The following is a 14,166-nucleotide window of genomic DNA, read 5'->3' as shown; positions in this document are numbered from 1 at the left end:
GACCTAGATCTATTTTGTAAAATTAAGTCACTCTGGCCAGTCTTTGGTTGAAGAAGTCTTGAAGAGCATACACACTACAGTAAAGTTTAGGTGTTATTAAACTGGTTGTATGTAGTCTACTAGATCTATATTATATGTGAAAACAGATAAATAAGATTAACAAGTGACTGTCAATCAGAAGATCTAGAATCTACAATACTTTATTTCAAAAGTGCAAAAGTAAAAAATCTATATCTACTTACTTTCGATTTCGCAAGCTCCGCCATCTTGTCTCTTCAGGCTGCGAGTGATGAAATTAAAACGTGCGAATCACGCTTTCCTCCAAATGTGTAATTACACCGATAACAGATATTTGCCCATGGGTATGTCAAGCAAGCTGTTAGAGTCTTAAATTGACAAGAAGTTTTAATGAAGAATAATAGGACAGTTTTGAAATAAGCAACTAGTAATTTGCACATCGCGGCCATGTTTTTCGTATATTTTTTGACAAAAAGGTCATTTTCAGAGAGTTTAAATCTTATTATTTTGAGTAGCTATTCACAACCAACAGTCCCAGGCACAATATGTAACACCTTTAGCAAGTTTTAAGACAATCTGTTTCGTGGAAAAGATATGTTACTGTGTTTTGCAAGTTTTTTTCAGAAGCACCATAAAAGCCGGTAAAATACGTCAAATTGGGCATATTCAAATCAATATATTTAAATTTCAGCAAAATAAAATCAAAATCAAATTAAGTAAGTTACAAAAGCTATCTTTGATGATTTAATATGCAAAATTTTGGAAATATTAGACAAAGAATAAGTATTTGGGCAGGTTTTGGAAAACATATATAAACCGTGGACCTGGTCACGACCGTGTAATAATCACGCTACACCGGTATTATGATGCTTGAAAATATCTTCACCTTTTCAAAAATATATACTCAAATCCAAGAATTCCTCATCAATGTAGAAAAGTAAAGGATGTTTTGATCCCCAATAAGTTCTTTTCGATGTCTTGTAATTGTTCTGCAATTATAACAACGGTATATATTGCAGATAAATATTTTAAACCAGCCCATACCATGGTCTAAATTTAATTGCACGTAACGGTATTGTAAGCTCGATCTACGTAAATTTTTGTTAATGGGTAAGTGAAGGCGGATTTGTGTCTGACGGAAGAGGAGGAGGACTCTATGATAAGCAGTTTTTAAATTCTACCAGGACTGAACTGTTTTGATATATGTCTTCTGGCCTGTTTCGTCGGGCCCTTAAGGGTGTTTCTCTTGTTGTTCTGTCTTCTGAAAAGGCATCGATTACATACGTTTTTGGTTCTAAAGGTTTGCCTTTTATATATTTATACACGAGCATTTTTGTGTTTTACATGACATGCCTTTTTGTTTCCATTACGTGTGTTAGAGATTCACCTGGAGAGAAATTACTTTTATTGACACTGTCCCGTGTCTTTGGAACATGGTGGGGGTAAGAGTGAGGTTGGGTGCACACCATAAACCGGTTTAAGCTCCCCAGTGGTGTTTTTTTGCCACTGACGTGTTTGTTCGTTTTGTCTTAATGTGTTGGCTGTGCGCGCCTGCGTGCTGTGGGTTTCGTTTTGGGGAGACTGTACTTTTGGCACGTGGCATTCCCTGTTTGATATTTGTCTTTGTTTTTAAGTCCGCTGTAAAATGGGATAAAAAGGTAATGTCAGTATTTTTTCAAAACCAGTCTTCAGGAAAATCAAATCCGATTTAAACCCGGCGACCTTATTTGTTAAATGATAAGAATAATACTATTAATTAAATTCAGATCTAACTTTCACTCAAACAAATTCGTCCATATTTTTCTGCTAGACGGTAGAATATTATAAGAAAGAACTTGAAATACAGCAGAGAAGTTATTTTAAGGCTTAAAAACCCTGAAAACCATGTTTTGCATCTTGGAACTAGTTGGTAGTATTTCACTTAAATGTTGTCCTCACATTTTAAATGTTTCACCGCAGGGATTCATGACATTGCATAAATTGGGAGAGATAGCCGGTTTCTAAATTAAAATTAAAGTCTATGGGAAATATTTAATTTCTAAGACTGTTAGAAAAGTATATGCGTCTTTGAGAAAAACTCATGGTAGAATACTGCATTTTGTGCTTTCGTATCTAATTCTATGCAAACACAACATTTTACCGCAGGTAAATTGAGAAAATTGCGTTTTAAATTGTAATGGGAGATAATTCATGAAAAAATTCAAGGGAGGTAATCTTCAAGCCTTTGTTCACATAATATGTTATCAGTCTGTTACCTTAGTTTCCACTGCATGTCACTTTTAGGCTTGAATGGCGAACTTTTGTGTATATGATTTGCTAGAATGTGTGGTCTTCAGGGTTTTTATACCCAAAGTCAGTGTATAAAAAGTGAAAAGTGACTTGATTCACTTAAAAACCGGTAGAAATGTTATATTGATTTCTTCATACAAGAAATATACAAAGGCATCATTTATTCTGTTAGCATAGATGACCTAGCGTCACCATCTGTATATTGTCTCTATTCCTTTATGCCAAGTAGTGTATACAAAAAAATTGGTCATTATAGATCAACATTTTTTGAATGCACCAATCCTTTTTAACCAGGGTACCCTTTAGCCTTCATTATCCGACTCAGAATAATTGTTACTGTTTTTTGTTTTAATATTAGTCTTAAAACCGGCCAATGCATTCTTTACTTAACGGTATAAGTATATAGAATACCGTAGAAACCGATTTTGGGTATAATTGAACTAAAGTCATTTTTTACGAAATTTGGAAACAGGAATATCCAAATTCGTTTCGGCATATAAGTAGATTATATTATGTGTGTATCTAAATAGCCAAAATATTATTTTGTAAAGATATTGGCAGTTGTGGTGAAACAAAGACGTTATATAATCTTCATACACCCTATGGCACCCTTAGCCTCGCACAGGACCTATGCCATTTCTTTTTTTTTTGTTTTGTTGGAAACACAAGGTCGTTTTTTTTTGTTTTGTTTTTCAAGTTGCCACTGAGCTGCACTCTGCATTTCTTGGACAATGCAGTGCTTTTTTTTTTCTTTTTTTTTTTTTTTTTTTAATATGATGGTCTTGCCTGAACCTACGTATTTTGTTTTGTAACATTATAGTTTGGGACTTACGACATGCATTTTACCTTTTAATTGTTTTGGGCTTTACCAGAGGTTTTAAAGATCCTCGCCATTCTCAAGGCCACAGTGTGCGGTTACACACAGGTTAAGCCATCCTTGCACCGATCAGTGATTCCGGAGTAATCAGTCGTTGAATTTTCGTTCGAGTGATAGTACATTTTGTTTGGCACCTTATATTTGTTTTCAGATATCGCCTTTACACTTCCATGTTTTGACAAAGATATGTCAATGTATTTAACTTAAATATTTCGAAATATCGATGTCAATGAATGATGCGTTCAAAACTACACTGAAAACTACACATAGGTAATGTTGAGCAATGTGCAAAATGTTCTTAATTTTTTTATCATTTATAAGAAAACATTTAGCTTTGGAGGAAAAGTTAGTTAGCATACTTAAAGAATGACATTTTCTCTATCACGATCCTTCATTTCACGCTTTACTTTTCACAGAGCTGCATGGGATCTAAAGGGACTAGTAAAATGGAAACAATGTCCCCGAACTAATTAATCCTTGAAATACATTTCACCGGATACCAATCAGTCCCCGTTCTTTCCCCAGATATCACATTTTAATCAGTACAGTAATTAGTTTGTGCCAGTTCCAAAGCTTTCTATCGGATTATTGTACTGAAATTAGCATACATTTGGTCCATATTATTATATACTTTCACAATCATATACGTCCAGTAAGCGCGTTTCCTGGTATCGAATGGTAATATATGCAGTCCTGAACATTTCCCGATCGTGAAATTAAGGCATTTCCCTTTTCAATTTCCTAATCTGGAAATATTGATTGAAAAGATTCCTGATTGGGATAGAAAACACCCACTTTTGTGTACCTTGCCGCATGGGCTCCGGGATGAGTAGAACACGTTGTATTTACATACTATTTGCTCGAATCTATTCTTAAAACATTGATATAAAGTTCTACCGAGAGCAAAGTTTTAAAACATTATCGTTTCTGATATATTTATGCTGAAAGTTAACGCTTTCAGCACTTTCCCGTTTTGGATAAAAAGTTTCCCTAATCAGGAAAGAACTGGCAATATCTATTTCCTGATCAGGAAAGTTTTGAAATGCAATATTCATTCTGACATTTTAGCATCTACAGGCTTACTCTACTTGCAGGCCTAAAAATAACTGCAGCACTGTGGACTATGATTCGTTGGTGAAATACTCCTAATGGTTAATCATAAGTATGACAGAAACTTATCCAGACTTCTAAAACTGTGAATGTGTTACAGAATATATCACAGACAGCTAATCAGATTGAAATCAAAGCTGTTTAGGATATTATTTTCCAAAACAAGAAAGTCAACGGGGACAGTAAAAAAACTGCCAATTCTTTCCTGTTTGGGAACATTTTATCCAAAACGGGAAAGTGCTGAAAGCTTCAGCTGTGAGCTTGAATATCTCAGAAGCAATAATGTTTTAAAACATTGCCCTCGTTAATCATCCCGGAGCCTATGCGCCAATGTACCTACAAAAAGTGGGTGTTTCCTTGCCCGATCGGGAAATATTGATTGAAGAATTTGCTGAAAAGGGGAATACCCCTAGCTGTTTCATGCTGTTAGTAGTATGTGTCTTATCAAAGTTCAAGATATGTGTCATATTAAAGTTCAAGACAATCGCCCGCATAGCTCAGTAGGATGAGCGTTTATGTACGGTTTACGGGGTCGCGAGTTCGATTCTCGTGCGGGACGTATGTTCTCCGTGACGATTTGATAAAATACATTGTGTCTAAAATAATTCGTCCTCCACCTCTGATAATTCATGTCGGGAAGTTGGCAGTTACTTGCGGAGAACAGGTTTACACTGGTACAGAATCCAGGAACACTGGTTAGGTTAACTGCCCGCCGTTACTTGACTGAAATACTGTTGAAAAACGGCGTTAAACCCAAAGCAAACAAACAAACAAACTAAGTTCAAGAAGTAGTGAATTTCCTGTGTGCAATTCAAGAAGTAGTGATTTTTATGTGTGTGTCTTATTAAAGTCCAGGTAGTGATTTTCGTGTATGTGTAACATTTATCACTTGACCATGTAGTGATATTCAGGTGAAAATCAAAATTGTTTCTACAGACCGTTTTCAAGACGAATCGTCCACAATGGCTATATTTAATGCTTAATCAATGCAGTGTTGAATTTATACACGTCTACGTTGATCGAAAGATACTGTAGTCCTATTCCGGGTAGATGTTGGTGTAGTGATTTTCTTCATGAACACGTGCGTATGTGTGCGTGCGCGTGTGTGTGTTTGTGTGTGCCATGAAATAAGCTACACTTACAAGATGAATATCAAATGTACAGTATGTAAAGTAACTTCAGAATGTTGCAAATTTCAGAATTTGAAAGGCATTTCATTCTTCCACTTTTATATCTATTGATTCCCTTTAAAAACACTTTTAACGGGATAAGAAATGTACATATTCATACTTTTCAGTGCAACACGTCTCATTCTAATTATGCGCAATATATTCGCAGTTCCCATATTGCCATCTTACAATGACAGATACTTTTGTAAAATTTGGTTCTTTCATATTTCAGTGATCTAGGTCAAACACCTGAAAGGCCAGGTGTAAAATATCTTATCGCATATTTTAGAGGATTTTAGGCTATTTGATATCTTAGAGTTTATGCCCGGTTACATTTATGAATAAAATTTTGTTACATTTAATAGTTGTTGTTGTTGTTTTCGTGTTGTTTTATTTCAGTTTCTTTCACTTACTGTAACAAGTATTTGTTACTCTTTTGCATAACAATACTTAATACAAAGTAATGTGTATAACATTAAAAAAAAGTAATAATTAAACGTTGAAAACTTTAGAAAATGTACATGCTATGCCTTTTCTTCCACTTCTAAACCATGTCAGTAGACATTTCAGAGACAGCACTTCAGTAGATGAGGTTTTTGTTCGACTCAATTATGGAAACACCATTTTGAAAGTTTTGGCTAAGGAAGTCAGTATGAGTTCAATTGATTTTCAAATTCTAATTTTGCCAATTCGTAAACTTATGGCTAGACTCATATATAATTCATGGTTAAGATAACCCAATCCAGTTTGGGGGATAATAATCCTCACGTGAAAACTGTTCATCTAGCAGAGAGTTTGGGCGTGGATAGTCATTGAAATAAATAGCCGTTCCATTTGAAAGCCAAGCTCCCCACCAGCCAAACGTACCTGAAGTTACAACCACGTGATCACACAAAGTCATAAGTGCCAAATCATACCCAGGATCATTAAAACTGCTAAATTTGACGTCGCGTTTTATATTTTTCCTGCACCACTTTATATCATCACTTAATACAAAGAAAATGGCTTTCTTAAAATTGATTTCACAAAAATTTATAGCTTTGTAAATGAAACTGATAGGAGCCACTGCATAACCTAGTCGTTGATTTGAATCGATATTCATATCTGCCCTTCGTACATGTATACATATATTTTTAAATCCAACCTTACTGTGATCTTGTAAAAAGAGTCTAGCTGTTTGCATGTATGTTGTTCTAATTTTCAAAATTTCTCTTATTGTGTCCGAACTGTTCTTAAAATACTTCCATGACTGGAAATATCCGTGAATTGTCATATTAAAACCTTTATTATATTTTAGGTTGTCAAAACACTCGATATATATCCCGAACGACTCTGGTGAACAAATGCTCAACTTATTTAAGTTCATTCTTAATACATTTGGCAAATCAAAATATTTCAGTAAGGGGAACGATGGGTCAATAATTGGAATATAGTCATACTCAAAAGAGATTCCAAACAATGCAGCTATTTCAAACAGTTGATTGCCTATTCTTCCACCCATCGAGGTTAATTCCATAAAATGGTTACATGAGAATTCTCTATAGGTTGAACTATTCCTGCCGTTTGCAATGTTCTCTCTCCTGATGAAATCATTGAACGCATTTCTACCCCATATAATCTTAAAGCAGTCCTGAAAGTTTAACAGTTCGTTCCTTCTATCAGTGCCGTAAATATACTCCATCGCATTTTTTTCCCTTGTCTGAGTTAAGGTAATATAGAGAAAACTACATATCAGAGCTAAAATATATATGGTAAATAACTTTCTTCTTCTAATCGGTGTCGTTAGTGACATTATTCTGTTGTTTTAAGTTGCATTTCTTAAATATCCATTCAAATAGACTTTCTTCACAAATTCATTAAAATCTGCTTTTGGTCCCGAATTTAAAACAACCTTCTTTCTTTTTTCTCTCACAGCATTTCTCTGGAAGAAAAACAAGGAATAACAGCAAATATCACTAATCTGAAATATTCGTGAATAGGGAAATACAAATGATGCAATATCATTTAATACAACATCACCATGGATCGCATAGCAATAGTGTTTATTATTATATGAAGATTTAATTATTTGAAGTTATAACCTCTAAAAGAGGTCTGAATGCATAGAAGATAGCCGTAATTTACTGTTTTTATTTCAAAATTTCAAATGTTTTGTTCTACAAGATAGAAACACGCATTTTCCTACTTTTATTTTTTTCTGAATGGAAACCGAACGAGCAACTTCTGAATCGACGTTAGACAAAACAAATTGTACACTATAACTACATTTATCTTAAAGATGGAACATTATATCCTACAGCTAATTGTCTATAATTGTCAAAACGTATTTCGTCCAGACCATAAATCATTCGTCTATTTATTTTCTTTTAGCTTTAGCATCATTTTAAAGAGAAAAAATATCATTAAACGGAGCAAATTACTACTACTGGAACAAATTTGGGAATGGATCTTTAAATGATGGTACAGACAAAGTCTGATGAAGATTTGATATTTGGTTTATGAAGACTATTTCTTTAAATCACTTTTCATTTTGTGCCTAACGGCTTATGAAATGCTCCATTGTAAACCGTGTGTGTAAAACCAAGTTTTAAAAGTGTTTAAAGGTTAGTATTTGTTTTTAAAGTTAGGACGATCTACAGAAAAAAAGTGGAAGTATGCCCGTAGTTAATGACATCAGTTACCCTGTTGTAATATTATTTTGGTAATATGAGGATATCTATTATAAAAATCAACACTACTACTGATAAGCAAACAATTTTAAACCGTTACTGAAAACTCATACCTGGGAATTACTATTCTAGTAACTTAGTGTTGGGCATAACAAATAAGTTGAACAAGAATGAGGATTTATTCTGCTGTATTGTAAACAAAACGCATGAAAGTATCGTATTTTGCGAAAACTTGAGAAATGTATTTTAAATCTGAGATAGGATCCAACATAAGTTGACTGGAGATTATAAGAAAATATGTAAAGGTTGTAACGTTTTTCTGTTTTATGATTTTTTCATTGAGACATATAACTGGAAAGATCTTGTAATTATCATCATTTATTTATCCTTAATCGTTCAGCCATACATGCAGTCATTTTGTCAATGATGACACTACTGAAAGGAATATTATCATGTTGCCATATTGCGTAATAAGAAAAAGTTAATGTATGTTTGTTTTGAGCGCATTTCATTTTTTTTAAAGTATTGCAGTTCAAAAAAATATCTACAAGAATTTTCAAAATATCCATCAGTCATTTAACGATGGGAACGTATTAAAAGATAGGGGAAACTTGCTCTTTTTAGAACATATGAAAGACAGCGACACAGCATTCTATCTCCAGCTAGTAGTGTTTTTTTTTAGCATAGAGGAACATTGCTCTATCTAAAATACATGAAAAAACTATTTTCTACATCAAGTTGTAACAAGGAGAAATATTCTTGTTTCCTTGAAAGAAAATTTACCCTTTTTTATGCTTCTCCAAGTGAGTCATTTTCAAGAACAATAGCACTAAAAAAAAAATTAGCAGCACTTCCCGACTGGTCAGAGAGTGGCGGATAGTAAGCAATAACTTCCAATCATTTCAAGCTCGAATGACGGTTTTATGTAATAAATCAGTTCCTGAATTTAATCAATTGTGGACCTATAAATGACATTTATGTAGGATTTTCAAATATACTTTTTAATGCATTAATTTCATAGTTATGCAAACAAACCTTATTAGTCATGAGTTCATATGAAAATATGAGCTTTATTTGTTTTCAAGATAGCCCCATAGTGTGGACAATCTTTTAAGAAGATACAGACTTCTACTTGCATTGGTGTTATTTAGGTGGTTATCATGTGATTTATGAAGATATGACTTCTAATTATCTGTAAAATGGGTCTTGCTATGTGTAACAGCACTTTGAAAATTGTTATGTTTTATAGAACATATAGCATATTATTTCTTTCTGAACAACTTTAAATATCAACAATTGCAATAAGAATGTCAGAAAGTCATTTAATATGCCCCCATAGCAAATTGTTTACACTATCATCTGTATTTGAATATTGATTTTAGGGATCTGCCATAATAAGATATATCTTTTAGAAGATGGTCGGAGGAGATAAGACATTAAGTTTATGAGGTGTTCATTTCGTTTGTTTTGTTCTATCATCTATGTAACATTGTTCAAATTAAAAAAAAAATAAAATAAAATAAAATAAAAAAAAAAAAAAATAAAATAAAATAAAAATCAACACTACACCATTTTAAAGGTTTTCTTTTAATTTTCCACAAACGTTTCGTGATGGTGCAATTCTGTTTCGTTTATCGTAAAAAGAAAAAGTACAGCGGCAGTCTGGACGACAATCTCTACGTAGAAGACCTTAATCGATCTGCTAATTGAGCCCATAATATTGTGATACACAGACGTTATTATAGATGTCTTTTCTGTGAATAGATATATCTTGGTTATTGAACAGGTTTATATTATATTCAATAAACTTATTATCATCTTCTTGATAAATCAATATTCTTGCTCAATATACTTCGCGAAACGCAACTTTAAACTATAAACAGCGTCACTGACAACAAACGCTTTTGTCAGAGTTGCACAATCAACAGAATGAAAAGATGTACCCTAGTCCAATCAGGCAGAGTGTTGCATAATCATTTTTTTTTCGATGAATTATCCTTTATAGTTTATCAAGTATTCTGATTCGCAATCTTCAGTAACGTGGCATTGTCACTCCAGGTCACCAATTCGTTCTTCGACGGCGTTCGTTCGCCGAAAAAAAGAAAAAGTTATATTATAACTTATTCATAGTAACAGAAAGTAAAATTAATCCAAAAAGATACGTATGATATAAATTCACACACAACTGATTACCACTAGGTAGAGATATTTCAAAATACACCTAAAATGGAAATAGCATGCATTTTGTACTAGAGAAAAGGTTTAAATACGAATAAAAATGTCACAATATAAGCTATTTATAGTAACAACAAAGGGAAGTGATGGCGAGAGCAAGGGGTCCTTATGGTGAACTCTCTTTCAAACTTACACAAAAATATCTTGATGCATAAAGAAGAAATGCTCCAGGTGATATCATTTTTTAATTTTGCAATTGAATTCTAAGTCTGATCTTTACCTTAGACCTAAGGACCTGTTTTGGCGCATGACAACCCGTCTAATGATGGTCCTCCCACCACTGGCGTTCCCATAATACATTACGTCTGGTATAAATTGGCTATTCTGTTATATTTTGAAAAAAAAAACACTGATTCTACCATTGCATTTTGCTGTAAAACAATTGCGTAAGATCACAAAAGTCAAATTCTCACTGTTGTAGCTGTATTTTAATTTTGAAAAAAGCATATTCAAAGCCTAAATATTACCAATATTTATAGCCGAAGAATGAATAATTAGTGAAGAATTGTACATTTTACAGTGATTACATGTTATGTGATTGCAAATTTGAGTAAAAAGTAGAACAATTGGACGAAGATGAAATATAACTTGGAAAAATGCTTATAAGTTGTCAGGACAAATATTTTATAAAAAAAATTGCCAATAATTAAGTTTAAGTAATTTTTTAATGATCTCCGTTACACATACGTAAAAGATATTTTCTTGCTCTTTACGTCAAATGTACCATCATAAATAATCAGTGTTGCGTGAGTCAAATTAACGATGTTCAACAAGATCAACAAATATTGGTATACTGTCTTTCCAGTCATGCTGACAGAAAATTATTTTTAGTTTCTTAATCTGTATTGGAAGAAAATTGTATTTTTCTTGTTGATTAAATCAAAAAAATTTAAGTGTAATACCGCCTTTGCGGTGATTGTGATTTACCTATGATCAGAATTGAGGGTCCTCTTATTAGCACAAGCTTGATTTTATCTTCCATACCTGTATCGATGTTGTTAAAAAAAGTATATATACATGGCATATATATATACTAAAATATGTTTCCAGTTACAAACATTTTTGCGTACATGTTTAAATAATAAATTAATAATACTGTATTCTTTTCAGCTTCGACTTCGAAGCGTGTCACAAGTTCGGACTTGCAAAAAAATCACAGGAAGTGAGGAGTGGATGAGCAAATTCTTCAGGATTAGCTTCAACCCTACCTTATCTGACCAAAATGGATAAAATGCTCTTTTCATCTTTACTTGATATAATAAAATCAAATTAATTCCAACTAAAGTTGTGTGCAGTGTATTTCAGTTCATTAATTTGCGATGTATCAGTTAGAAGGAAAACAATCGTTTAGAGAGCTACAATGTTTACGACAAATATCAATTTATCGGCATGGAAAATTATATTAAAACTCAAATGCGCGTTTCAGAGATTTTTTTTTTGTTTATTGATATAGAATTTAGTAGGTCAAAATTTGTTGGTATAGACGTTATGGTCGTACGTCATGGTGAGGTATATCAACTAATCAGCACTGAAAAGCAGATGCTTACAGAAAACATATCACTTGATGCTTGACCTTGCGGGCCGTTTTAAAATTTTATCAGTTTATTTAAAAAAACAATCTTGACATCTTGACATCCTTATATTGCTTTAATAGAATTAATTGAAACTCTTAAATAGCTTAACTAGTTATCCATACAAATAGTAATAGAGCGCCACTATAACTGTATTTTTTTTTATTTTGTTTTTGCTTCATAATATATTTCAAGTTTGCTATATCTAAAAGTACTATTACTCTAACTAAAACATCACTCTGTTTAAAAATTTCGAAATAAATCTATTCTGCATGAAAAGAGTTGACACAGTTTCAGATGGAAAATATGTGCGGACTTGGTCAGGGGCGGATACACATTTTAGGGACTTGTCTCATTGAGATAGTATAGAGCCGGTATGTGCTTTTGTAAATGTGACTGTAAATTAGTAAAAACAAGTATTAGTCAAAATCACGTGCTTAATACCATGTTTACCAAGTGAAACCCGTTGAGCAGCCAACTTAAAAAACAGTAGGATGTGAATGTTCCGACATTTTTACGTTTACATGATAACAACTTGACGGCATGTTACTTCCAGCACACATTTTACTGTCGTTTTTCAATTTCTTTCACCATCACTCGTAAATTACGTTGACGAAATACGCACAACTTCCCTGCGTTAAACATTCACGTCGTTCTTACAAATCTATCTTAAAACTGTTTATCTTGAAAATACTTTATGATTTCTAAGCGACTTTCTTTCCCGATAGATTTATTCCAGAAGCAAAGACGTCAGTGATTTGAAAACTGATTAGTGACATTTTATCGGCAAGAACGTCTGAGAGAAAAGATGAGGAATGAAATACGATATTGCACTGGAAAACGAAACGATCAAAATATACGATTTGATATTCATTTTCGACTGTTTGTGTAATATAATTTAACACCAAATTTAATTGTTGTTCTTCAATTTCAAAAAATAATTTTGTCAGAAAATGCAATTCATGTATATTACAATAAACCAGTTTCTTCCCCTTCAGCACATAAAAGTATTAAAACTATCATTTCTATATTATGCCCATGTATAAAACTAGTTTGAAAAAAAAACTCTTAAGATAAATTGTGTACTCAATGACTGTTGAAGTCGGAACAGCACGAAAATCACGAAGAAACGGATAGCCAATTTTAAGTTTGTTGACAAAACATTGGGAAATGTAATATTAGATCTTTCACACTAACTATCATTTCAAACTTGTTGTTTATATATCTAAATGATCAAATACCTATTTCTTTTTAATTTCAAGTACTTGACACAGAGAAAAAGAATGAGCGAAAAGGGAAAGCAACTGCAATAATAGCCAAGTGCTATTAACTGTATAAGTGTTTGTCACAGAAAAAGTTACCTTAATATTATAGGCAAATGTGTTACATCAGCGTCTTAGAAATTCCATGTCCAGAACCTAGGGTTTTCCTGAAACTTCTGCTGGGCTGCTTCTAGTTTTACTACCGTGACTACTAGGTTACCATGAAACTCGGTGTAAGTAGAACGAAATTCTTGAAGATCTGATAACACTAACACTTTTGAACCACAAAATAATTAAAAGAAAATAATATCTCACTGGCATATTGTCTACTAATTTATTTCTTTATGATTCCGTTCAACATCCTAATGATCATAAATGCTTTATACCTCTTTTCATTTTTGAAATAATAATCTCAAATACATCAGTCACAACATATTGTTTAATTAAGTAGGCATAAAGCATTAAAAATAGATATATATAAATACTATGCGCATTTCAGTCATGGCCTAAATAAGAACTTCCTTATGAAGATATCTCAGAGCTGTTAAGGTATTAAGGTACGTCATTTCACAAAATCTATTGTACGTGACAGTATCCTTGCATGTTTTAAAAGCTCTGTTTTCGCACTGCGTGTTTAAGGCATTTTAAAAAAAACGTACATGTATGACCTTCTTTTACAGAAATATTTGTTCATTTGCGTTATCATGTACCGGTCATAATGTCTTATTCAAACGATGACAAATCTTTGCGCGATGCGGTTCTTTCTCTTTTAACGAAATATTGGATAAAGGTATGGTTAATGTATATAAGAAATATTCAAAAGGGTTTATTAAACTGCATGCTTTTTCTTATATTATATGTGGAACGGAGGACCACTCTGAGCACTTCTTAGGTGTTTTGGGTCCTACATTGACATTGCCAGCAATTAACATTGAAACAATTCCCATAGACAGAGGAAGTACATTG

General features: G+C 32.9%; 1 protein-coding gene across 1 annotated transcript; it reads right to left on the bottom strand.

Moving 5' to 3' along the window:
* Positions 1–5,563: 5,563 nt before the first annotated feature.
* LOC128555066 (galactoside 2-alpha-L-fucosyltransferase Sec1-like) lies at positions 5,564–13,875 on the bottom strand. The gene is made up of 2 exons (XM_053536419.1): positions 13,300–13,875; positions 5,564–7,384 (listed from the first exon to the last, which is right to left on the bottom strand). Exon 2 carries the CDS (start codon positions 7,253–7,255, stop codon positions 6,191–6,193), a length of 1,065 nt encoding a protein of 354 aa, XP_053392394.1. The 5' UTR covers positions 7,256–7,384; positions 13,300–13,875; the 3' UTR covers positions 5,564–6,190.
* Positions 13,876–14,166: the final 291 nt, after the last annotated feature.

The sequence above is a fragment of the Mercenaria mercenaria genome, unplaced genomic scaffold (assembly GCF_021730395.1).
Source record: "Mercenaria mercenaria strain notata unplaced genomic scaffold, MADL_Memer_1 contig_995, whole genome shotgun sequence".
Classification (NCBI taxonomy): Eukaryota; Metazoa; Mollusca; class Bivalvia; order Venerida; family Veneridae; genus Mercenaria; species Mercenaria mercenaria.
Note: the sequence above shows the minus strand (reverse complement) of the source record. Positions and strands in the feature narration are given on the sequence as shown.